The sequence below is a fragment of the Seriola lalandi genome, unplaced genomic scaffold (genome assembly GCF_002814215.2).
Source record: "Seriola lalandi dorsalis isolate HSWRI2012SDOR001 ecotype SW California unplaced genomic scaffold, Sedor1 jcf7180002054240, whole genome shotgun sequence".
NCBI lineage: Eukaryota > Metazoa > Chordata > Actinopteri > Carangiformes > Carangidae > Seriola > Seriola lalandi.
In genome coordinates, this window is record NW_019524793.1 from 272,334 (window position 1) to 297,473 (window position 25,140).

Below are 25,140 nucleotides of genomic sequence, written 5' to 3' on the forward strand. Positions count from 1 at the left end.
GTTGAGATCTGGAGACTGGCTAGGCCACTCCAGGACCTTGAAATGCTTCTTACGGAGCCACTCCTTCGTTGCCTGGGCGGTGTGTTTGGGATCATTGTCATGCTGAAAGACCCAGCCACGTTTCATCTTCAATGCCCTTGCTGATGGAAGGAGGTTTTCACTCAAAATCTCACAATACATGGCCCCATTCATTCTTTGTCAGTCATCCTGGTCCCTTTGCAGAAAAACAGCCCCAAAGCATGAAGTTTCCACCCCCATGCTTCACAGTAGGTATGATGTTCTTTGGATGCAACTCAGCATTCTTTCTCCTCCAAACACAACAAGTTGAGTTTTTAACCAAAAAGTTCTATTTTGGTTCCATCTGACAGTCTCGCAATCCTCTTCTGGATCATCCAAATGCTCTCTAGCAAACTTCAGACAGGCCTGGATATGTACTGGCTTAAGCAGGGGGACACGTCTGGCACTGCAGGATTTGAGTCCCTGGCGGCGTAGTGTGTTACTGATGGTCGCCTTTGTTACTTTGGTCCCAGCTCTCTGCAGGTCATTCACTAGGTCCCCCCGTGTGGTTCTGGGATTTTTGCTCACCGTTCTTGTGATCATATTGACCCCACAGGGTGAGATCTTGCGTGGAGCCCCAGATCGAGGGAGATTATCAGTGGTCTTGTATGTCTTCCATTTTCTAATAATTGCTCCCACAGTTGATTTCTTCACACCAAGCTGCTTACCTATTGCAGATTCAGTCTTCCCAGCCTAGTGCAGGTCTACAATTTTATTTCTGGTGTCCTTTGACAGCTCTTTGGTCTTGGCCATAGTGGAGTTTGGAGTGTGACTGTTTGAGGTTGTGGACAGGTGTCTTTTATACTGATAACGAGTTCAAACAGGTGCAATTAATACAGGTAACGAGTGGAGGACAGAGGAGCCTCTTAAAGAAGAAGTTACAGGTCTGTGAGAGCCAGAAATCTTGCTTGTTTGTAGGTGACCAAATACTTATTTTACTGAGGAATTTACCAATTAATTCATTAAAAATCCTACAATGTGATTTTCTGGATTCTTTCCCCCCATTCTGTCTCTCATAGTTGAAGTGTACCTATGATGAAAATTACAGGCCTCTCATCTTTTTAAGTGGGAGAACTTGCGCAATTGGTGGCTGACTAAATACTTTTTTGTCCCACTGTATGTGTCATACAATGGACCTTGAGCGACCATAAGTGGATCTTGTATTAAGTTTTTTTAAAATAATAATAAGAAATAATGGTCTTAAATAGTCAAACTTCCAGCAACACTAATAGTGTAAAGAGCAGCTTTAATTTGATACCAGTGCATTCAGGTTGTGGCCTTCTTCAAGTTGATTAGGGTCAATCATATTCAAAATTTTAACATGCTCCCTTGCTGTCAACAGGAAGAGAAGCCGTCACAGAAACTCAGAAGAGTCCAGATGTGATGCAGCATCCCAAATCCATCCCAGAACATCAGCAGCCCATGTTCACTGATAGCTTTGTGACCCTGAGAGCCCAGTCGTCTCTCCCTGGAGCAGGGAGGACCAGGGAAACACAGTGGAATCCACAGCTTGCACCTGTGCACACAAATCTAGAGGATGGGAAAAGCATTGTGCAAAATGTTGCCTCCCAAAGCTTAAGTGTGCTCAGAAACATGAAGATTCACAACTTGAGGAACTCAGCTGCAAAGAGGTTTGGGTGCTTGCAGTGTGGCAAGAGCTTCAGATGCTTTAGTCAGCTTGAAATACACCAGAGGAGTCACACAGGAGAGAAACCCTTCAGGTGCACGCTGTGTGGAAAGAGATATGCTCAAAAGGGGCATCTGTATACACACCAGCGCACACACACTGGGGAGAAGCCGTATCGCTGTCCTATTTGTGGAAAGGGCTTTATTCAGAAATGCACTCTTGATATGCATCAGCGTACACACACTGGAGAAAAGCCTTTTGTTTGTATCAAATGTGGCAAGGGTTTTACAAAGAACTGTAATCTGAAAAAACACCTTGCAGTACATTTAGATCCCAGTTTGAACATGTATCGTAGTGAATCTGGTGCACCAACATTTAGTGCAACATTAATTAATGGCACCACTTAAAGCAGTCCACCAAATGTACTTCTCCCCTTGTTTGATTGAAATGAGTAAATAATAATCAATAAAGTTATCTTTGCTCCAGATTTTTGAGTAACAGACAATAGTGCATCACCTTCTTTGTTGTGATAAAAATGTGTCAGTACATGTTTTCTTTTGCTTTTCTTTCATGTATCATTTTCAACTAATCCCCTCTCAAACTGACCAAAACCTGATACTGTGCTACAGTATACAAATACACACTGAGGTTACAGGAAGAAAACACTTTTCTGAACTGCCTCAGAAGACTGAATGAATCAATAAATCACTCCTGTTGTCTGTCAGTACTAAGAACTGACAGGTGTTTCTATTATTTTGTCTATCCCCTTCATATCAATGAGGGTGGGCAAAATAACAGAAACACTTTTCTGTATAATGCAATGCTTTACTTGGGTATTTCCATTTTCTGCTATTTTATACTTCTACTAAACTACTGTTCAGAAGGAAGTACTGTACTTTTTATTCCACTACATTGTATGACTTTAGTTACTTTGCAGATTCAGATTAACAATACAAAATATAATCAGCAAATTAATTAGACTTTATAATATAAATTATTATAAATGTATTGTTACAGGTTAAGATACAACTTTATTGATCCCTTTATTGATTGAATTCACAAGCTAACAATGTATTACATTATTCAAATTAACTCCACTTTTACCAACATTAAAGTCATGTACACACTCTAATCCATCAATTGAAACTCGTGATAAAATATCAATGATTCAGAAACTGGCCTTTCTGCATAATGAGTACGTACTCATTAACTACATTAAACATACGTACTTTGAGTGTAGTTTGAGGGTAATACTTTTTCTGAAGTAAAATTTTTAATCGATGACTTGTAACAGAAATTTTCCGCACTCTTCTTCTTTTACTTCTTTCACCCGTGCAGGGCTGTTACTGATTGACATTAGAACTAACATGGCCTTTATTAATACATATAAAAATAATAATACGTAAATTTTTATAAGGCAAACTGTCAAAAACTAAGATGCGAAAACGGGGTGTCAGTTTTTGTACTGTGCTGCCTTCAGGTACTCCTCGTAAACGTCGGAACACGAGCAAACTGTTTTCCCACAATCCCCTGCGGCACAGCTATAGCGCATATTTGATCAAGGCACAACGTCAACAACGTTGCTACGCTGGGAATTTTGCCAAAATTTTGTAATATTCAGCTTCCCCGTCGAGATGATGTGCGACACCACAAACCGGAGCTTTCGGACGCAGTTAGCGGCTATCCTGGAAAAACTGACGAAGGCGGCTTTGGTTGAAATAGGCAACCTAGCTGATGAGTGCTCCTCCGTCCTTCACACCGAGATGTCCCTGCACAAGACGGAGAATGAGGCGTTGAAGAAGAGGTGTTACTCACTGGAGGTCCAGCTGAGAGCGGCGAGGGAGGCACAGACCTATCCGGCACATGTCAACAGTGTCAGCCGGCGGCACCCTGCAGGTCAGGATGGTCAGACAGCTCGACAGACAGACGTTACTAGGCTGCCTCAGCGGTGGGGGTTTTACCCAGCAAAACGACAGTTTATATTTGTCAGGCTAGCCCTTTGGTGGAGACTACATTCAGTTGTTCTATTCTAATACAACGGTCCTGCAATATATCCTATCTTCAGGAAGGTTATAATGTTCATTTTTTACTTGGATCATTTTAGAGAGGCATTGATTTAGCTGTGTGGCAGTTTTGGGGAATGTCGTTTGTGGTGCTGTTTAGCTGTGTTGCAATATACAAAGGTGTTGCTGTTATTCAGCCCACCCTTATTGATATACACGAAGTAATAGAAACACCTGTATAATGCAATACAATTTAAGCCTCCAAAATTACCATAAAGTTGAATCAACACCCCACTAAAACAGCTTCAACACAAGCTGAACATTATAACCGTCATGAAGGTAGGATTTATTATACAGCTGCTGTAGGATGCATTAGTTTTAGCAGGGTTTTCCTAATAAACTTCCAATTCAGTGTACAACCAAATCAAATCAGTTAAGTGAAGATCTGCATTGTCAGCCCTTCACATTCAATCTTTATGAAAAACAGTAATGCTGTTCTGAAGTTTTGTTTGATCTTTGTGTATATATTTTCATTACGATCACCGTACACAGGAGGTCACAATTTCATATCCGCTTCGTCTTCCAGAACAGCAGCAGCCTGCTCCAGCCATCGATGGAGTTTTTGGAAAGGACTGGTGTATGGACTTTTGGAGAGAAGAGAAACTCCCCTCTCACAGAAAAGAGACGATGGAGCCTGCTGCTATGACAAGCATGGGAGCACAGGTCAGTGAATCCTTTAGCCACTGGTAAGTTTTTTTGGTTTTTTTTCAATGCAATGATTTTTTTAGTAAGCTGAGATGACCAAATGACTTTATTTTAAAAGCTGTTTGTCAACTGTCGTTTTTTTAGGCAATAGATTTGATGGAGAGAGAACCTGATCTCATCTTTGTCAAGGAGGAGACATATGATGATCATCCCATTGGCCAGCAGATGGGTTTCACAGATAACAGAAAAAGTAAGTTTGGATTAAAAAAAACTAAACAAATCATTGTAATCCTGAAAGTTTCTGTGTCTTAACTGCATTTATTCTCATTTAACAGTTGTTGGGATTTTTGAGGAGGACAACATGCTTCATAGATCTGTTGATGAGCTGCAGCTTCACTCAGGGGAGTTAAACAACTTCCCCATGACGGTTGACAGTCAAACACAGCAACGCACACAACCAACAATTATGGACAAGTTAATAGATGATGCAACAATGAGCACTCTGGTTGACAACACAAATCCTCCTTCAGCCGCCATCGAATACTCTGACTACACGAACGATATCCACACGGACTTAACCAAAAAAGTCACCATGCAGCCAAAACCTTTGAAGCTAACAAAACAGTTTGAGTGCTTATTCTGCGGGAAAGTATTCAACTATTTGAGCAGTTTAAAAGTCCACATCAGGCGACACTCCGGCGAGAAGCCGTTCAGCTGCTCAGTTTGCGGGAAGCGGTTTGCTCAGAAAACGTACCTGAAACTGCACCAACGCGTGCACTCGGGGGAGAAGCCGTACAGCTGCCCAGACTGTGCCAAAAGTTTTTCCCAGAAAAGCTCTCTGAACATACATCTTCGGACACACACCGGTGAAAAGCCTTATAGCTGTGTGGATTGTGGGAAATGTTATGCATACAAGTACGGTTTAAATCACCACCAGTGTTTCACTTGACTAGACAAACTGCCACATGGAGCCACAAGAAGTGCTTTCAGTAATACTCAGAGTAGCTCAACATGTGCCAATATGTCCAAGTACCTCTTCTAAATTAAAGAAAAGCAAATTTTATAGCCCATATAATTATCAGTGCTGCTGTCAAATGTTTTCGTGAGTTTTTAGTTTTATTGACATAAGAAATGCTGCAGCCAAATGAATATGAATATCTGTCCCTTTCTAGTGTACCATTTGATTGAGTGGGATTAGAGCCGTTGCTAGTAGACCGGCTGATGTCGATATTTAGGGAGCAAGAGGCCGATGGCGTAATACGTAATGTCGATATTATGTTGTTTTTTTTTTTTTGCCTCTGATAAAATACAACAGTTTAAATCATAAGAAATTGACAAAATTGCTGAATTTAAATGAACATTTATTTAACTCTCATGTATTATTCACTTTATCACAGACAAATATTTGAAAATATAAAATGTGCATTGTCTGTTTGCGTAAGTAGATTTGCACTCCGCACTCTACTCATTATTTTCAATAAAAAAAAAATGTCCACGAGTAATCAAAAAACTTAACCGTAAAAAAAAAACCTTTGACCTAAATGACCTAAACGGCCTTGTGAGTGCAGCACTGGCTGGTGCTGTTGATCACAAAATGCCAGATATCTGCCAGATTAATGGGTCTATCCCTAGCCGTTGCCAAACTGTAGGATTCCCTCTTTTTGCCTTTAAAGTCAATGTCACATTATGCTTAATAAGGAAATTGTCATAGATTAAATGAGACACATTTTCTGATCCAAGCTATGACAAAAAATACCTCCCATTTTATTCATGCATGATGTCATATGGCTGGTGCAACATGTTACACATACCTCAGTGTCATATATATCAGGCCACAAAAGGCCTGTGTCAAACGATGCCGAAATTATTTTGGACAAATGCTCCATTGTTTGCACACCTGTAGCATAAACCTTCAAAACTACCTCTTCACAACAAAGCAGAAGAACAATCCTCAGTTTGCTTCATTACCCATGTCTCACTTATGCTTTGTATTTACCGTATGCCATGTCTAATTTTTTGGCATTTAACTGTGCAGAAAGCGGATCTTTGAAAAACATGACTGTTTAAAAGAAATGTTGATGCGTGTTGGTAACATAATATTCAAATGACTTACAGAGATTGTTCAGGTCTAAATGGTGTCACTGTTCGAAAATGTATTTGTATGGCTGCGTTATTATTGTAGAAAGACGAGTTGTGTTGTCATTGTGCAGTCAAGTGGGACTGTCAGTTGTTTTTTTCTAAATGTTAACCATTTCTTTTTCTGTTCTTTCCTTCTACAAATCCTCATCAGAACTGTCATCACCTAGACAGAGCAATTAGTGGTAGTAAGGACTTGTTTTGCCTGTAATATTACGATTTCCTTGAACACACCACACTGACCTCACTAAATGAATTCTCCGAGCCCAAGAAAGAAATCTTGGGCTGTTGATTTTTTTTTTTTTTCACTCACACCTGCATGACCCTTACAAGGCCCTGTCAGATGTGCTTTGTTCAGATTGTCAGAGTTAAATATTATACTCAAGGCAATTTCAATTTAGATTAGACGAAAAAAATATATACTTTAAAAAGAAGAGTTATATCAATAAAAGATGTAATCACAAAGTGAACATCCATGACTGTTTTTTTTATTGTAAAGACAAACGACAACTAAGACACTGAACTGGTAAATGCTTGAATTAAAACACAACTGACAAAAAAAACAGGACATTTTGCTCCACACTCCTGATTTTCTAAGTGCTACTACAGACTGCAAGTCATTACAAACATGACATTAACTACCCTTACATCATCGTGAGCATTACTACATGACGCATTCAGATAAGTAAAGCTACTGATCTTGCACCACAATCGCTCACTGACAGGTTTCAGCCATTAGGTTTTTAAGATGTCTTCTAGCTGTGCGTTTTTCTCCCTCACGATTTCTGTGAGCCATTAAATGATGGTTGAGGTTGACCTTTTGCGTGAAGGTCTTTCCACATTTAACACAGCGGAACGGTCTCTCTCCGGTATGGATGCGTAGGTGACATTTCAGATTGCCTTTCTGGGTGAACCCTTTGCCACACAAGCTGCACCTGTAGGGTTTCTCTCCTGTGTGGACCACGTAGTGAATCCTCAGAGCCGATGGGTTTGCAAAGGTCTTCCCGCACAGCTCACAGGACTTACTGACTCTCTGAGAAGGAACTGGAGCCACGCAGGTGTGAGAGTTTAACTTGTTCTTATGAGGGAAATGCTGCTTACAAATGTTACAGAAGTTGGACTTGTGTGACCTCATGTGGTGTGTTAGAGTGCCCTTGTGGTAAAATGTCCTGCTACATATTTGGCATGGGAATTTTTCTTTGTTTAGATCTCTGGCAGTTTCTACATTAAGCACAATTAAGTTATCATGTAAATCTTTATCCAGAGCACTGCTGGTTTCACTGTTGTCTGTGGGTAATGTTTGCTGTTTGTTGGGGCTGGGCCCAACCGCAGCATTCGTAGCTGGCTCCTGCCGACTTTCTTGAACAAACTGCACATCATCATCATCATCATCATCATCATCCTCCCCCTCTTCCTCATCCTCCTCATCCTCTTCGATTGGAATGATGTGAGTGCTGAAGGCCTCCTCTGCCTCTGTGTCATTGATGGATACCAGCTGCACAGATGGTTCTTCAATAGCATCTGCAGAAACAGCCTGTTCTCTTTCCTGATCGAATGACAGGCTGCAAGTGCTGCCATCAGCCGAGTAACCGACTGACAGCTGTTCTGGTTCTTTGGCTGCACTTTCTTCATGTTCTGTCGCATACAAATACACATACAAACACTGAAAAAATCATCTAAAGCTGCTAAATCTGCAGTGTGTACTCCCTAAATGCCAATGCTCCGTCACTCTCTTACCTTCTGTACTGAGTGTTTCCTGCTGGCAGCTGCTGGCACCGTCCTCCACATAATCCTCCTCTTTGATCTCAGTCACAGTAATTTGCTCAGACTGCGTTGCCACAGACTGCAAAATAAAAAAAAAAAGTCCAAATGTGACATTTCCTGTGACAGGAGCTGAAATGATAAGCCAATTAATGAATTAATTAATTGTTCAAGTCAATAATCAAGGAAAATTGTAAAAACACCCTCAGGTCCCAGCTCCTCAAATGTGGTAATTTACTGGCTTTCTCTTTATTATTGTTTTGTAAAATAAATATCTTATATTAGGTAGTTTGGACTGGTTGAAAAAAAAAATAATTAATCAATTTCAAAATGTCCTGTTTGACTCAGAGATTTTAATGAGCATTTTTCACAGTTATTTCATGTTTTTACTATGTAGAACAAATTGTTTTATAATAACTTCATATTGTTAGATACTGCACATGATGTGACATACATGTTCTGGTTTTAGCAGGCACATTTTTACCATTAATCTAAATATCAAGCCTCAGACGTTCTGGTATATCAGGGCATCTTTACACTTGTTTGCCCAATTTCTGTTGCTTTATTGCGCATAAGCAGTTTTCCATGAGAGGATTAGGAAGATGGATATTATTGATGTATTATAAGTTTTGTGGACTACTTAAACCTGCACATTGTCTTTTCTACTACATGTTGGACGCCTGCAAACATAACTGCTCATAGCTCATAAAGACCTCCTCTGTATAACTTCCTCTCACCTTATCAGCGGACTGAGGTGAGTCTGTGATTCTCTCCAGACTATATGGGCCTCTGTCTTTCCACAGATTCATACACCAGTCTTTTCCAAAGATCCCCTCTATGGTGGGAGACCCAGACACTGAGAAGTCAAACAGGGGAAAACACACCAGTAAAATACACGAGCAATGCTGGTGGCATGAAAATCTGCTGAGCTAATGTTACTGTGAAGAAAGGTACCATGAGGATCCCCGTCTCTGACGCAGGCAGTTTGTATACCCACGCTGCGATAACTTTTACACAACTTGGGGGCGTCGCTTCTCACAATGGTCAGCTCGCACTCCAGGCTGTTAATTTTTTCTGCCAGGGCTGAATTGGCTAACAAAAGCCGGGACAACTCGAGCCGGAGCTCAGCCGAGTCATCATCCACCAGTTTGCAGACCTGACTCAGGGCAGACCTGGCCATCGTCTCCAGGATGGAGGAGAGCTGTGAGTGAAAAGAGAGGCGGCTCGCCATCGCTGCTGGCTGCAACGCCCGTCTTCACCAGCTAAATGAAAACGTAGGATTCAAATTTAAGACACTAAATTTTTGGTTAAAATAAAAATCAAAACATGCATTAGCCGAATACGTTGCCAATGAAGCTAATTTGAGGTTACGGTCCTCTCAAAGCGGGACCCAAATAAACGTAGCAACCGTGACGTGTTTCCGGCGGATGCAACCGGTCAGCTGCGTTGTATTATAAGACTTCCTGGTTCGCTAATGAAACGGTTGTTTTCTCTATTAAGTGATCATAAATGCATACTGCTTCCTCGCGCATCAACATCGATTTCAGTGGAAAGGATCCGTTACACCCGCGAACATGAACACGGAGAAGGACTTCTCGCCTCTGACGCCCAACATTGTCAGGGCTCTGAATGACAAACTGTACGAGAAGAGGAAAGTCGCAGCTTTGGAAATTGAGAAACTGGTGCGAGAGTTTGTGGCTCAGAACAACTCCACTCAAATCAGGCATGTTATCCAGATTCTGGCCTCGGAGTTTGCCCTCTCCCAACACCCCCACAGCCGTAAGGGGGGTCTCATCGGACTGGCAGCCTGCTCGATCGCCCTCGGAAAGGACTCAGGTCTGTATCTGAAGGAGCTTATTGAGCCTGTACTCACGTGTTTCAATGACTCAGACAGCCGTTTGCGCTACTATGCCTGTGAGGCCCTTTATAATATAGTCAAAGTGGCAAGAGGAGCTGTGCTGCCCCACTTCAACCTGCTCTTTGATGGTCTCAGCAAGCTTGCAGCCGACCCGGATCCCAATGTGAAAAGTGGATCTGAACTCCTGGACAGACTGCTGAAAGACATAGTGACAGAGAGCAACAAGTTTGACTTAGTGGCGTTTGTCCCCCTGCTGAGAGAGAGGATCTACTCCAATAATCAGTATGCCAGGCAGTTCATCATTTCTTGGATCCACGTTCTGGAGTCTGTGCCAGACATCAACCTGTTGGACTACCTCCCTGAAATCCTGGATGGGCTCTTTCAGATCCTGGGGGACAACAGCAAGGAGATCCGTAAGACGTGTGAGGTGGTGCTGGGAGAGTTTCTCAAGGAAATTAAAAAGACTCCCTCCAGCGTGAAATTTGCTGAGATGGCCAACATTCTGGTCATCCACTGCCAGGTCGCAGATGAGACCAAACTCACAAACGACCTGATCCAGCTGACGGCTATGACCTGGATGAGAGAGTTTATCCAGCTTGCGGGCAGAGTCATGCTCCCCTACTCCTCTGGTATCCTAACTGCAGTGCTGCCTTGCCTTTCCTATGACGACAGAAAGAAAAACACTAAAGAAGCAGCCAGCGCCTGTAATCACAGTCTGATGAAGCTGGTTACTCCTGAGGATGATGAGGAGGAGGAGGAGCAGAAAAGTGAAAGCACAGGGTCGCCGTCCAGGGAAGACGGCCAGCCCAAGACGGAGGCAGACAGCAATGATATGCTGAATGCATCACAAGAATCAGTTGGTTTCAGTAATATCAGCTTCTTTACTCCAGCGAGTGCTGACAGGCCTCAGGTAACTCTGGACCTGGACGGTATTGTTCAGGTGTTGGGCCGCCACCTCCACGACTCCTCCACTGGCATGATGACCCGCATAGCTGTGCTGAAATGGCTCTACCACCTCTACATCAAGACACCACGCAAAATGTTCCGCCACACAGACAGCTTGTTTCCCATGCTGCTGAAAACACTGTCTGATGAGTCCGATGAGGTGATACTGAAAGATCTGGAGGTGTTAGCTGAGATAGCATCATCTCCTGCCGGCCAAACAGACCAAGCTGGCTCCTGCGAAAGCACCGACGGCAAACTGGAGCTCAAGGTCCCAGAGGGTGCCAAGCCGGGACAGCAGCATAGCACAGGCTCCAAAGCACTAGACTCATCCCCCTCCACTCCCAGTATGAACTCCTATTTTTACAAGTTCATGATCAACCTGCTGAAACGTTTGAGTCTGGAGAGGAAGCTTCTGGAAAACAGAGGGGCTTTCATCATCAGGCAGTTGTGTTTGTTGCTCCACGCAGAGAACATCTTCCACTCCATGGCTGACATCTTGCTGAAGGAGGAGGACCTCAAATTTGCCTCCACTATGGTTCAGACGCTCAACACCATCCTGCTCACTTCCGCCGAGCTCTTCCAGTTACGCAACCAGCTGAAAGACCTGCGCACTCAGGAGAGCTGTGCTTTGTTTTGCTGCCTGTATCGTTCCTGGTGCCACAACCCTGTGGCCACCGTGTCACTCTGTTTCCTCACACAGAACTACAAACACGCCTATGATCTCATCCAGAAGTTTGGAGATCTAGAAGTAACAGTAGACTTCCTGATGGAGGTGGACAAACTGGTACAGCTCATAGAAAGCCCCATTTTCACCTACCTGCGTCTGCAGCTCCTGGATGTGGAGAACAACCCATATCTGATTAAGGCACTGTACGGCCTGCTGATGCTGCTGCCACAGAGCCAGGCCTTCCAACTGCTCTCCCACCGCTTGCGCTGTGTCCCCAACCCAGAGCTCATGAGGACTGTGGATGAGTCCAAGTATATGGACTCTAAAAAGCAAGTGGCCTCCAAATGCGCCTCTCACACTCAGATGGATTACAATGAGCTGCTCCAGCATTTCGACCGCGTCCAGAGCAAACATCTGGAGGTCCGACACCAGCGCTCTGGACGTGCCTCTGACCACCCTGACAGGAAGCTGATGTGAAGTCATTGTGCCATAGTGACCTCCGGCCACTGAGAAGAAAGAGGAAAAGAGTGAAGGAAAATAAGTATATATAGTTCTACTGGAAAAGATTATTAAGATGCTATTGAAGCCAAAAAGTATTAAGTGAATATGATTAAAAATTGTTTTATCAGAGAAACACTGGGTATAAATGATCAGGAAACAACTCTTATGTTTGTACATTTCTTTGTTAAAAATGAGGGAGATGTTATGTAACATAAGAAACACAACTGGAAACAGATTTAATAAATTTCAGACTGTACTGTAGATCTTGATAATGTACATAAAACATCTTACATTATGAATAGTGGTGGTGATAATATGGCCATAAAGTTTCATTCATGCCCTGTCAGCAGCTGAGATGTTTTGCAGCTAAATGAAATGTCCACAGTATTTCAAGTGAGTCTGATATGCATCTCAGTGTTAAATAGTGCACTTCTGTCATTTAATCTGGCGTATCCCTCTGAGCAGCATGATTAGAGCATGCGCTCAGGGTTGCCTTAATCTCATGTCAGCCAGAAAAGAATTCTCACGTGTAGAGTATTGACCCGGATCAACTGAGATTTTAAACTTTTGAAGCTGTGGGTGTCTGAACTCTAATAGTAATAATTCTGGGTAGGCCTGTATAATTACACCTCTTGCCATTTCTTTGTTACTGCAGCTGATAAGAAACCTTAACTTTAACACACCTCTAAGCTTTTAATTCAATTTTTTTCTTATGTATTCTTCAGCTAATATGTTTTTTTTTCTCTTTGTTTGTGTGTGTGTCTGTTTGTCTTGCATTCTTAAAAAGATTCGCACTTTTGTCATTCCTATGTGAAAATCAATAAAGTGGACCACGTGATTGAAAACACTTTTTTCCCCCCATATTTATATATTACACAAAACCTATGTAATTAGAAATACTGGTTAAGTGTATGAGGAGAGGAGAGAAAAAAGCAGCAGACACATTCATGCTACTACTAATGACCTTTTTCTTGTCTGTGTTACATCTTGCACAACCAGCAGCCTTTTGAAAACAGTCTAGTCAATATTTTGCTCTCAATTTATTATAGTAATTAGGCTCATTGTACACCAAGCTGGAAATGTAGACTATTCTATCAATTTCACTTCTAATTTTCTAAATATATTCATTTAATTTATTTAATGTAGGTTTCCGCTGTGATTAGGATTATGTTATACAGACTAGACTCTATTGAAGCATATTAAAAATTGCATTTAGTGTTGGTCTTTTTTTAATAAATAGTAAAATTTAATCTTGGTTTAAATGCTTTTTTGTCCTTAATACTGAATAACTACAGTAAATACTTAATTATTAATACTATTAACTGTACTGACAATTACATATATTACATTATATATACAAATCAAAAGCAACTGTTACTGTTTTTACACCATTTGGAGACAAAGAAATTGAAGTTAAAGGACTGAAAACTTGTCTTTATATGCAAGGACATAGAACCAGAAGAAGAAATATAAGTTTTAGACATATAAATGAAATAATATTATAAGATTACACACCTTGATATGAATGAATGTTGTAGAGCTCATTGCTCCAAATGACACCGATCTACCGCAGTTAATGTCAATGTTGATTTAATGTGCATGTTGATTTAATGTGAAACTAGAGGCGCTGGGTCTGTCACCCTCTCTCAGTCGCTGCAGGACTTTAGCAGCTGATCACCCATAGTACATACTGTACATGCATGAGGAATATAGGTCTTACTGCCGGGTAGAGACCCATCAGTGCTGCGTTGAATTTCACAGATGGAGGTTGACATCTCATGTCAGAGTGTGGACGATTCCTGCTGCACGGTGTGTGGGGAAATCTTCCTGGTTCCAGAAGTCCTCTGCTGCATCGGCTGTGGTCGAAGCTTCTGTAACTCTTGTTTGGAGCAGTTCTGGATACAACATGATACTAAAGAGTGTCCTCTCTGCTTTAAAAAGAGCCCTGGACTTCCACATAAATCATGTGAGGCACATGGAGACAGACTGTTTCTCCTCTGTGTAGCTGATCTGGATCCTGTCTGCTCTATGTGCCACAGATCAGGGCTGCATATGAATCACAAAGTGTATCCTATAAGGGAGGCATTCAAGGATTGTAAGGTAAGCTGAATTAAAATAGCTTAAATGGTTTAATGTATTTTTTTTTTTTTGTTTAAAAGTGGGTCTTTATCATGTATATGTAGATCAAGGGTGTATGATATACTTTAATATGAAGAATTATTGAATGTTAAACCCAGAAAACAACTTCATGAGGACTCCCTGCTCCTCCCTGTGGGCTCAGTAATCTATGCGCTGTAGAAATTTGACTGTCAGCTCCTCATTATCTCTGTGTTTGCTTATTTCACCTCATCCATTTAGAAACAATTTTCAGTTAATCTGCCACTCAACACGTGATTTATATGAAGATTTCACAGCTTAAAAGTGCCATTAAATTTTGTTTCATTCATTCTTTTATCTCAGAACTTTAAATGACTTTATGGAAAATGAGGAATTAAAGAAAGCACAAAAAACTGCCTTTGAATTGAGGCAGGGTGGGATGGGATATCTCTCTCTCTCTCTCTCTCTCAGTGTGTGTGTGTGTGTGTCACTGTTGTTAACTGCTTTTGGCTGTTACCATCAACTGCTCTGAACCGCTGCCCTGACGCTGGCACGGATGCAAATCATAATCACTTATTTGGTTAGGGATTGCTTAGGAGTGATTTCCACTTGCTAAATTACACAGAATGTGTTCAATGAATGACTAAATTACTCTTACTTGCCTCTTCGCCTAAAAAGGAATTCTGTGATGTTTACATAGTCATGCTGCACTGTGATATGTTCGAGGAAATCATAATGGACTGTAGACACGAAAATACATCACATCTGGCTTTATTACTCTCTTAAAACTTTTAAATTGCAGCATAATCATTTCTAAGGTAACTATAAACTAACTTATACAGCAGATTGTGATTACCCTCATATCTGCATGATTTAAAGCTGGCTGTGAAGCCTAACAGAGCATGTGTGAGATTGAATAGCACACATAAAGTGTATTATACACTAGAGTTAAAGCTGCACAGGTCTACATAGTGTTTTCTTGTGGTAGGATCATATTCCCCAGGCTTTTATATCACTATCTATGCTCTTGGCCTATTTTTGGTGCAACATTGATTCTTGTAATCTAACTCCCACAATATAGTGCTGGATTGCAATACAAATAAGGTTATCTAACTGTTAAATACTTTTGAAATTAACAAATGAATCATCACCCTCTGTTTGCTCTTGAAGACAGTCAGTGGTGTGCTGGGTGAGTAATGTGAGCTGTGTTCAGTGTTTTTATACCAGAAGGGGGTTTGACTCAGGTATTTTAAAAATAACCTTGTGTCAGTTCTTAAAAATCTGTTGCCCAAAGCTAAACTTGACCGTGAAAAAAAATGTTCCAGTGGTCAGCAGGAGGATATTTCTTTACTCACATAACTTCAGTCCAAATCGGTTACTTCTGTCTATTTATATCTCCAACCCGGACTCTTATTTTGAACATTGTTTCTCTGTAAACCCCTCATTACACTTTGACGGATTGTTTCACCTTCTCAAATAACTCGGAGGTGATCATCGTATAACGCCAATCAAAAGGCCGTCTTGAGTGTGAATAATCCACTGTCACCCTACTCACTGTCACCTACTGTCATGCTTGTGTTGTGCTAGAGATGTACAGATACAGTCTCTTAAATGGAAAGCTGATTTGCTTTATTCTGAGGTGTGGTGTTTATTTGAGAACCCGCAATGTGCATGCTCAACGCAGCACAGCATAACATTGGATATGCCTTCGGGAGCTAAGGGTATTAACACTTATTTCTGAGGTTAAGATGAGATAGCCTTACGGAGACATGGGAGGGGCCTTGGATCCCGCCTTGTCATCAAAGCCCCCGTGAAGAAGAATGGCAACCAGACGTGTTCATCTTGAAGATGACCTTTCCTGTCCAATTTGTGGACATATTCTGAGCAAGCCAGTGGTGCTCACTTGCAAACATAGATTTTGTAAAGCCTGTCTAAAAGACAGCTGGGAGACGCAAGGCAGTGGGGATTCACACTTCTGTCCTCTGTGTTGGCGCCGGTCATCCATGGATCAAATAGTGGTGAGCAGCGTGCTGGAGAGAGCCTGTGAATCCTTCAAGGAAAGCAGAGGCAGAAATGACCCGGAGGCATGTCAAGAACACGGAGAAAAGCTCACAATGTTCTGTTTGGAGGACCTGGAACCCATCTGTGGTGTGTGTGGGAAGGCAGCTGCACACATCGGACACAGGCTCTATCCCATCGGGGAAGGTGCTCATGACTGTAAGGTAGGCATATTAAAGTCACAGTGTTGGTCACCTCATATATTTCACATAGGTGGCACTTTTTCATTGTGTAAGCTGCATATCTTCAATATCAGCTACTTGCGAAACCTTGCATCAGCAAGAACTCTTCCGTCCGTTTCCCTCCCGATGATCGCCTCTGGAATGAATGATGAAGAAATGTTTATTGAATGTGTCTGTCACACTGCTGAATTTGAAGCATGTCTTCAAAGACTACTACCTAAGGTCAACAATAGTGTGGGGGTCAGCCTTCACGGTTAAAATGGGAAGATGATTGACAATCATAACTGATTAGCTTGACTGATCAATTTGCAAATTAATAAATGAAATCTCAGTGGCTCTCTATCATTGCATGGATAGAAGATGTGCCAGATTGTAGCTGGACATAATTTTAATTTAAAGCTTGCCACCATTTAGAAAACACATTCTTTTATTGTGTTTTTCCGTTGATTTTGATTTACTTACTACCTTTGTGCTTCCCTAAACCTGATATGCTGACATGTGCGAAGGTGTTGGGCAGAGTTCATTAACATTCTAATAATAGATTTATATTTTTGGTTTCCCGTTGCTGCTGGGGGTCTCGAGAGGACTGAAACTCGACTCCCACAAGGTTTCTGTGATGCTACATTCATTCTACTCTTGCCCTCCTTGGCCTTCTCTTGGGACCGGGGAAACCTTGAATATTAATCTCAAATCAGTTTACTGGTTGCCATATTGTGCCCCTACCTGGACTCTAAGCTGCATGAGAGCTGTTACTAGGGCATTCTCCATAGATTTGTCCCTCTAATTTGATGCTGCTGTATTGTACAGCTTTACATTACATACAGGGAATGCTGCCATGGAAGAGTATGTGGCAGCTGAAAGCCCCGCATTGTGCCGACAGCTTGGCCACCTGCCAGAGTGACCTTGTTTTTTAAGTGTCGTGCCCTGTCATTGACTTTGTAGGAGGAACTGAAGAATGCACTGCTGCCTTTGAAAGAGAAATTGCAACTGTACAAGAAGGCCAGAATGGTCTGTGAGGAAATGACAGAACATGTTAAGGTACAGTCACTCCCATCAGTACCAAATGTTACTTTTGAGAGCCTAGGTGTGGAGACGGTGATTACCCATCAGTCATTTGTCTTTCCAGAACCAAGTTGAACATACTGAAACACAGATCAAAGAAGAGTTTAAAGCCCTTCACCATTTCCTGAAAGAGCAGGAGGCTGCCAGGCTTTCCACTTTAAAGGCCGAGGAGGAACAGAAGAATCTGATGATTAACCAGACGATTGAGGACATGGACAGTGAAATGACATCTCTCTCCAACACGATCAGATTAGTAGAACAGGAGATGAAATCTAATGATGTCCCATTTCTTAAGGTAGATATGCTGTTGCTATAGACAATTTCTACAACAAACCTTACCCAGATATTGTTTTACATGCATATGCACATCACTTGGTGAAGGTTGTTCTCTTCATTTTTGTTTCCAGAATTACAAGGAAACAATAAAGAGGTAAGGGTTACTGCCACACCTAGCATCCAGTCAAACTTATTTTTTAGAATAATTGAGCTTTACAGACACAATCGTCAACATCTAACCACTAAAGTATCTCCTCAGAACCTGGCGTACTTCCCTTGATCCAGAGATGATTTCTGGTGCTCTGATTGATGTTGCCAAGCACTTGGGCTCTCTGAAATATAAAGTGTGGGAGAAGATGAAGAGAATAGTTAGATATCGTGAGTTCCTCAAACAATATTTAGTCATGTGTTATTGTTCAGTTCTTTTCCTGCCATATTAGTAACTTCTACTTTTCTTTCCTCTCTTGAGATCCTGTGATTCTGGATCCCAACACAGCAGCGAGCTGTTTCATCCTCTCAGAGGATCTTACGGTGGTGCAGACCGCTTCCCAGAATTTCAAGCTGCCGGACAACCCAGAACGCTTTGACATCAGTGCCGAGATGCTGGCTGCTGAGGGCTACACCTCTGGACGCCACAGCTGGGATGTGGAGGTTAAAGACAACACCTACTGGGTGGTGGGAATAGCCAGCGAGTCCATCAACAGGAAAGGAAAGCACGTGCTGACACCAGCAGAGGGGTTCTGGACTATTAGGTTTCGCAACGGAGAGCACAAGGCCTGCACGGCACCATGGGAGCCACTGAATATGACCAAGACGCCGGAAGTGATAAGAGTGGTTTTAGACATGGACCGAGGCAAGGTGACCTTTTATGACCCTGGAGAGAGAACACCTCTCTACACCTTCATGGATGTCATCACACCCAGAGCTTTTCCCTACTTTTGCACTGCCTGCAAAGAGCATCCAATGAAAATCCTGCCTGCAAGGATATCATTGTCAACAGACCATTAATTCACATTTGACTCAAATTATCATCGTATAAAAATCCAATGAAAGACAGCAAGGGCAGCATAAGCTTATAAAGATTTGACATTTTCAACTAACAGGACTTCATTGCCTCGAAAGTTGAAAATGCACCTCTAAATTTCTTTTTTTTTTTTTTAAATGAATGACTGACGCAAACACAGACATGTTTTAAAATATTTAATTTGAGTTACAACAAAACAAATGTAGTCTGGAAGATTTGAAACTGTAAATAGCTTTACAATCTTTAACACCCATATATTACTACACTGATAAGATTTATTACATAAAATGACTGTGACTATGTGTGCCTCAACTTTGAATGGCACACAATCACTATTGTGATTTTGAGCTCCTTTCCATGAAGAGCATAAAAAAAAAATGAAACACAGATGTGAAGTTTTCGCATAAGGCACATACAGAATGTGTATTTGCAAACCCGTGCCAGTGTTGTTCAGAGGTTCAAATATGACATGTGAGATTATTTTTCCAATGCTGTAAGACTCTATGGTTAGTGTTTGATTTAGTAGCCACGTGTGCAGCATGTTCAAGTCTGGCCTTTCAGTCTCATCCAAACACATGGCAGCAACTCCATAGCTTCACACTCAAGTATTGCTTAATCCTACACAGAATTAATCTTGCAGCATATTTCATATATGGGTAAAATACCCTGTAACGACATTTGACTTGATATCACCCGTGCTGTCCTAACCACAATATTTTAACATGCTCCTATTTCAGATTGGTCGTGGGAGATGCCCTCTTTATGTTCGGTGATGCGCAAAGGCTTTTTGAGGTGTTCATTTAATAATTAAAAAGAGGTTATTAAAGGGAATAAATGCCCTCACACTATGTCCTGGTGTGTTACTCATACAGTGTTAAAACATCATCTGCAACAGTACTCTGTCTATGTAAGTAGTCCTCTCAACTCTGTTCCCTGAACGTTTAAAATCTGGGCAGGCGGTGCACCGAGACTTACTGATCCCAAAACCAGCACATGCGTTTTATCCTCTCTCTCTATAGCACCTGTTCCACCGAGGCACCATGACTGCCTTGCTATGGCCTCCATGTCATAGAGACATTCTTCCCTCCGCTATAGCATTGTATAGCTCCTCATCTACGGCCTCATAACGTGCGGCTCTAGTGTTCAAAAAGTAGATCTGGTCGGCTGTGAGACGTGGGTCGTATCCCTCCCTCTGCAGCCTGGTTTTCTGGATTTTAAATGTACCTATGCAGGAATGTGTAGATAAAAAAAACATATAGATTATATTTACTGACTTGAAATCATCAGTGATGGTTCACATTTTTATGAACTTTTATGAACTGAGGGATATTAGGACAGCTTACCTGTGGTGTCTACGTGTGGGGAGATTCGCAGAAACACGGGGCGAGCATATGGCGGAAGCGCTTGCTGGACTTTCTGCAAGAAATCATTGCAGTCAAAAGTCCCTGTAGTGTCTGCAATAGCAGCCATGCCTGCCTTACCTTCCACACCTGGTATGAGACACGGAGAGAAACGCTTGTCAAATCATGAGTCTTGTCAAAAGCAATATGCATTAAAAGGGAAACAACAATTATGCTCCCAACATGATGCTAAAAGCACTGAGTATCACCTGGCACTGCCACGCCATACACTGCCACATCAGTCTGACCCAGGAGACTGCTGAGTATGCCCTCCACCTCGGTGGTGGACACATTTTCTCCTCGCCAGCGGAACGTGTCTCCACCGCGGTCTCTGAAGTACATGTAGCCCAGGTCATCCATCACCAGCACATCACCTAGAGTAGACAGATGGAAAAAAAAAAAAAACCTCCATGTCTAGTCTAGTATGGCTAAATAATCATAAACCATTACCTCTAACTAGCACTGACAAAGGAACACTGCCTTTAATTCTCAGGGTTTCAACTTTCAAGTTTAAGGAGCTATAAATATCTTCATTTTGAACTTTTGTGTGAGCTTAAAGCAAACTGTGTTGAATGTTAAGATGCAATGTTATTGAAATGTAACTGGAGCACAAACACGCATATGAAGGAATATAAAGGATTAGCCACCTGATAAATATGCAGAATCATTTTTCTTAAAGACATTGTGAGCTATCTTCTTCCTTGTTGCATCCTGATTAGCGTAGCCATCGAATCGCCGTAACGGGTCCTGCTGGTTGATACGACCTACCAGAAGCCCTGGCTCCCCTGCAATGACATGGAGGAATTTAATAAGAGTGCTTTCAGACATTCAAAAAAGTTAACAATCCCATACTACCTCGAGCAAAGTCATTAATTGTATATGTATTAGTTACCTGGGCGGCAAGGTACACAGAGGCCCCGGCTGTCGCGAATGAGCTCCATGCTGTCCTCGTCGACCCTCACCAAACGGATGGGGTACACATTGGGGAGAATGCGACTGTTGAATCCACAGGCTCCCACCTGGCAGAACAGAATGAGTTAAACTGTTATCTGATGCACATTTTATCAGTGGAGACATAAGTAACACGGTGGATTGCGGACCTTGCCATCCATGTTGGCAATACTGCAGTTGCACTCAGTGGCTCCATAGAACTCGCCAATCTGCCCCACCCCAAAGCGTTCTGTGAAGGCCTCCCACACACTGGGGCGCAACCCATTTCCCACCGCCAGCCGAACTTTGTGGCCCTTTTCCGACGGCCGCACAGGCTGAGACAGGAGGTAGCGGCAGATTTCCCCGATATACTGCACCACCTACGAAGGGAAAGCAGTCTTTTATTTGCAGCAGTACTAGTTCAACATGTTGTTGAATGTTTTATAGTTATTGATCTCATAAAATACAGCGCTTCTCAATATTTTCCAAGCATAAGCTCTTACACTGCAGTTGTACTTAATACAATCTTCCCAGAAACGGCTGGCAGAGAATTTCTTCTTCACTACTACAGTGAGGCCGTGAATCAGACACTGCCCAACTCCCATGATATTCCCTGGCAAGAAGAGAAAGCTCACACCTCAGTTATGCAAACCTAAAGGGGAAAACTGTATTGAACCAGAGCTGGAATGTACTGTCACACACCCGCTGAGTGATAGAGAGGCAGGCAGTCATAGATGATGTCATCAGGGCGCATGCGAAAAGCAAAGTACCCAAAAGCAGCGATTCTGTAGTAACTGTCATGGAAACAGGAGAGATTCACAGACATTTACCATTACAACTCTGGAGGGTGATGCTTTTTGTGTGAGTGATTGTTCAAGAAAACGTACCGACTGTGAACCACAATGGCAGCCTTGGGAAGTCCTGTGGTGCCAGAGGTGTAAATATAAAACAGGCGGTCTGCAGAACACAATGCAACAGAGTATTACATTTGCACACTGTAAATAAGTGTCTTCACAGCATTTCATTCACTGCTAGAATGCCATTAGTGCCTCGTTTTCATTCAGCCTTTTGTTTTCCTGGGGAAAACAGCCTTCTAGTTTGTTATGAAGGGTATATCTCAGACTCACACCTTTAATGCTGACTTGTAGGTCCATTAATCTAAGACAGATTGACTATTGTATGGGGATATGGTTTGTTATTAAGACAGTAATATCTACTCCAGACAGCTTTTGCTGTCTAGAGAAAAATGTCAATATCTGTCTTGAATTCAAAATGACTAATATCTCTTGAAGTTCTGCAAAACAAAGTATTCACCTCATCAAGCTTGAGTTAAATAATTACTGGGAAGCAATTTCAGTTCAGAAACTAGATAGCAAAGCGAGAAAAATGAATCGCTCTGGGGCATATCCTTTGAGAATTCAGAATAGAGCAAAAAACATAAATAAATAAATAATAGAGGTTATCAACCAAACACAGTGTAAGGAAAAGTCTGAACAGGGTTATGTAAAAGGAAACTACTCATTAACATACAGATTAAGTCTCAAATAGAGCCAAAGTTGAGTTCAGTGGAGGAGAAGGATCTCACCGTTCATGCCTTTAGGGGGAACACAAGGTGAAGGGGAATGTCTCGATGCAGTGGCTAAAATTGGGTCAAGAGGCTGAGCACCCAGAGAGGCCAGTTGTTCTGCACTAAGGTCTCCTGTACAAAACCGTACCATGGACTGGGTGATGGAGGAACTGACCTCCAACATGGCTGACAGAGGGAGATCAGAAGAGAGAACATCAGTCAGGTCAGTGCAAGCGTTGTAGCTTGCATAAGAATATTCTGTAAATACATATCTAATGTTGTGAGTGAAATTAAATATGAGCTGTAACAATGGTACCTCGATAAATGATCCTTTTTGTATGAGGTCAAAGTAATTAGAGTTTCATTTCATCTCTGTAGCCATACCACAGCAACTTTAAAACTGTTAAATACAAATGCTACACTTTAATAGATACAGTGACCAGAGACCACGAAGACACAGACAAACAAAGTGAAGCAACTGTTAACTGTCTTCACGAAAAAGAAACAGAAGGCGTTTTACTGGTGATGTGGCCACAAACAGCATGTTCTGACCACATGACATGTCGGAGACAAAGTAATTATCACAGTTTATGTTCCATACACAGACTGAAGATTAACAGTGTGACACCACATGAAGAAATGTTGACCGCCTCACATGATGTAAGAGACAAAACATTTGATTTGTTGCTGAGGTCAATCAATATTTCACTTAGCGATAGCGATGCAGCCGTCTGGCTTTTTAATTAATGTGATGAATAAGTGGTGGGATGAACCCTGCCACTGATATAGAATTTATACAAAAAACATAAATACTCCTGCCGTTAAACAGTCTTACCATCAGCAAGCTCAGCTCCGAATACAACAGCCCGTGACCCTGACACCCCGATACAGTGCAGGAGGGAATCATGGCGGAGGTTGAAGTTGATGAGCGCAGCTTCCACCCCAACCTTGGCCAAGCCCAGCCATAGTGCCACCTGTAACGGCCTGCTTTCCATGAAGAGAGCCACCACATCCCCGGAAACCCATCCCTGACCTCTTGCCCAATGGGCCACTGCGTTGGACAGCTCGTCCAGCTGCCTGAAGGTCCATGTTTCCCCTGTAGCTTCATAGATAAGTGCTGGTTTGTTTGGATGAAGTTTTACTGTCTGAGCGAAGATGGAAGGAATGTTGCTCCCATTGCGCATGTAACGCCACAAAGCCAGCTTCACTCTCAACAGCACATACAGGCCACTGGTGAGGAGGATGAGGAGAAAAGAGGTAAGTGAGGATGAAGAGCCACAAGCATCACAGCTTTATTTGGACATTATTCAACTTACTTGAGGTCTCTCTTGGCAGTACGCGCTGCAATGTAGAAGTATTTCCAGCTTCTTGTGCCCAGATATACCCCAAGGCCTGCTGCCAGACTCCAGGACCAGGACACCCCGAAGAGATGCAAAAGTCCCATAGACCCCAGAGAGGCTGAGACACTAGCTGCATTGTGCATTCTTGTCATGGAGACAAAGAAGAAAGACAGGTTTTATAGGAAGGAGTGGACGTCAGTTGAAGCCTACAGGGCTTTCTCTCATTAGGTTAAATAACTACAGGTTTGTACACACAAATACATACAAGAAATATTTATTAGGTAACCCACGGCTAACAACTCTATAAAAACCCTGAGCAGGGATTAAGTTATTACCAGAGTTATCCCTTATCAATCAGTTCACATTTAAGCAGTGCACATAAACAGACGCCATTGCAGGTTACACAGATTAGCACCGCTAACTTGCTCTATAGTCATGTATCGCATACAACTTACCTACGAATCAATAGACTTAAGCGATATCACCTTTCACCCGCTAACCCCGCCGGCCAGCACAACTTGTCACTCTGTTACTTTCGCGGAAACTATCGAGTATCGAAATCGTCCCCCGGAAACGTCGAGGATATTTACGCTGTAACGATTTTAGTTTTGAAGAGTTACAACAGTTTTACAGTTCGCTGCTAATCGCTAATTGTTGTGAAGTAGTAAACAGTTTTACGTTCACACTATATTTGGAAATATATCAAACGTACATGAGCGAGTCCTATAGGCTGGCATCTGAAGGGGGGGAGAGTTCATAATTTGTGCTCGACAGGCAGGAATGGTCGAAATCTGACAGAGAGCAGGGAAGTGCAGTGTGGACCAGGCTATTTTCTGTACTCCATATTGAACAGAGTCCCTGCCAAAGAAGCACCGCCCATCCCGGGAGTGAGCCTCCACCAGCAGCTCAGCCATTTGTTCAACCCGGCGCTTGTCAAGCTTTTC

At 42.2% G+C, this 25,140-nt stretch overlaps 6 protein-coding genes across 7 annotated transcripts; 4 read left to right on the forward strand and 2 right to left on the reverse strand.

The window, feature by feature from the left end:
- Positions 1–1,377: 1,377 nt before the first annotated feature.
- On the forward strand, positions 1,378–2,189 carry LOC147819206 (uncharacterized; the record flags this gene model as incomplete). Its single annotated transcript, XM_087173472.1, has 1 exon — positions 1,378–2,189. A coding segment is annotated over one exon (714 nt), but the record flags the coding sequence as incomplete, so codon positions are not given.
- Positions 2,190–3,194: 1,005 nt separating this feature from the next.
- On the forward strand, positions 3,195–6,998 carry LOC111653689 (uncharacterized). The gene is made up of 4 exons (XM_023404344.2): positions 3,195–3,580; positions 4,274–4,410; positions 4,537–4,642; positions 4,728–6,998. The coding sequence occupies exons 1-4, from the start codon at positions 3,319–3,321 to the stop codon at positions 5,339–5,341; spliced, it is 1,119 nt and encodes a 372-aa protein (XP_023260112.1). The 5' UTR covers positions 3,195–3,318; the 3' UTR covers positions 5,342–6,998.
- LOC111653677 (uncharacterized) lies at positions 6,995–9,651 on the reverse strand. The gene is made up of 4 exons (XM_023404325.2): positions 9,244–9,651; positions 9,027–9,145; positions 8,266–8,371; positions 6,995–8,163 (listed from the first exon to the last, which is right to left on the reverse strand). The coding sequence occupies exons 1-4, from the start codon at positions 9,518–9,520 to the stop codon at positions 7,244–7,246; spliced, it is 1,422 nt and encodes a 473-aa protein (XP_023260093.1). The 5' UTR covers positions 9,521–9,651; the 3' UTR covers positions 6,995–7,243.
- Positions 9,652–9,863: 212 nt separating this feature from the next.
- Positions 9,864–13,105, forward strand: vac14 (vac14 homolog (S. cerevisiae)). Its single transcript, XM_023404302.2, has one exon. It carries the CDS (start codon positions 9,864–9,866, stop codon positions 12,234–12,236), a length of 2,373 nt encoding a protein of 790 aa, XP_023260070.1. The 3' UTR covers positions 12,237–13,105.
- A 2,890-nt stretch (positions 13,106–15,995) lies between these two features.
- On the forward strand, positions 15,996–19,802 carry trim35-13 (tripartite motif containing 35-13). Its single transcript, XM_023404326.2, has 6 exons — positions 15,996–16,579; positions 17,540–17,635; positions 17,724–17,954; positions 18,067–18,089; positions 18,195–18,313; positions 18,405–19,802. Exons 1-6 carry the CDS (start codon positions 16,178–16,180, stop codon positions 18,941–18,943), a joined length of 1,410 nt encoding a protein of 469 aa, XP_023260094.1. The 5' UTR covers positions 15,996–16,177; the 3' UTR covers positions 18,944–19,802.
- On the reverse strand, positions 19,123–25,062 carry slc27a1a (solute carrier family 27 member 1a). 2 transcript variants are annotated; one of them, XM_087173483.1, is made up of 14 exons: positions 24,909–25,062; positions 24,652–24,787; positions 24,173–24,340; positions 23,692–24,086; positions 22,875–23,042; positions 22,177–22,246; positions 21,992–22,083; positions 21,793–21,902; positions 21,460–21,669; positions 21,252–21,378; positions 21,007–21,144; positions 20,569–20,733; positions 20,303–20,449; positions 19,123–20,183 (listed from the first exon to the last, which is right to left on the reverse strand). In XM_087173483.1, exons 3-14 carry the CDS (start codon positions 24,337–24,339, stop codon positions 20,026–20,028), a joined length of 1,947 nt encoding a protein of 648 aa, XP_087029609.1. In that variant the 5' UTR covers position 24,340; positions 24,652–24,787; positions 24,909–25,062; the 3' UTR covers positions 19,123–20,025. The 2 variants fall into 2 exon arrangements, with proteins under 2 accessions (XP_087029609.1, XP_023260081.1); XM_023404313.2 differs by lacking the exon at positions 24,652–24,787 and having other exon boundaries at positions 24,909–25,054.
- Positions 25,063–25,140: the final 78 nt, after the last annotated feature.

Coding starts and splice junctions, on each gene's coding strand:
- LOC111653689 (XM_023404344.2), top strand. CDS start 3,319: ATGATGTGCGACACCACAAACCGGAGCTTTCGGACGCAGTTAGCGGCT. Junction 3,581..4,273: donor CAGCCGGCGGCACCCTGCAG/GTCAGGATGGTC, acceptor TTCGTCTTCCAG/AACAGCAGCAGCCTGCTCCA. Junction 4,643..4,727: donor TTTCACAGATAACAGAAAAA/GTAAGTTTGGAT, acceptor CTCATTTAACAG/TTGTTGGGATTTTTGAGGAG.
- LOC111653677 (XM_023404325.2), bottom strand. CDS start 9,520: ATGGCGAGCCGCCTCTCTTTTCACTCACAGCTCTCCTCCATCCTGGAG. Junction 8,372..9,026: donor CACCTCAGTCCGCTGATAAG/GTGAGAGGAAGT, acceptor TTTATTTTGCAG/TCTGTGGCAACGCAGTCTGA. Junction 8,164..8,265: donor GGAAACACTCAGTACAGAAG/GTAAGAGAGTGA, acceptor TGTATGCGACAG/AACATGAAGAAAGTGCAGCC.
- vac14 (XM_023404302.2), top strand. CDS start 9,864: ATGAACACGGAGAAGGACTTCTCGCCTCTGACGCCCAACATTGTCAGG.
- trim35-13 (XM_023404326.2), top strand. CDS start 16,178: ATGGCAACCAGACGTGTTCATCTTGAAGATGACCTTTCCTGTCCAATT. Junction 17,955..18,066: donor ATGATGTCCCATTTCTTAAG/GTAGATATGCTG, acceptor TTTTGTTTCCAG/AATTACAAGGAAACAATAAA. Junction 18,090..18,194: donor TACAAGGAAACAATAAAGAG/GTAAGGGTTACT, acceptor GTATCTCCTCAG/AACCTGGCGTACTTCCCTTG.
- slc27a1a (XM_087173483.1), bottom strand. CDS start 24,339: ATGCACAATGCAGCTAGTGTCTCAGCCTCTCTGGGGTCTATGGGACTT. Junction 23,043..23,691: donor CGGAGCTGAGCTTGCTGATG/GTAAGACTGTTT, acceptor TCCCTCTGTCAG/CCATGTTGGAGGTCAGTTCC. Junction 20,734..21,006: donor TGATTCTGCATATTTATCAG/GTGGCTAATCCT, acceptor TGTCTACTCTAG/GTGATGTGCTGGTGATGGAT.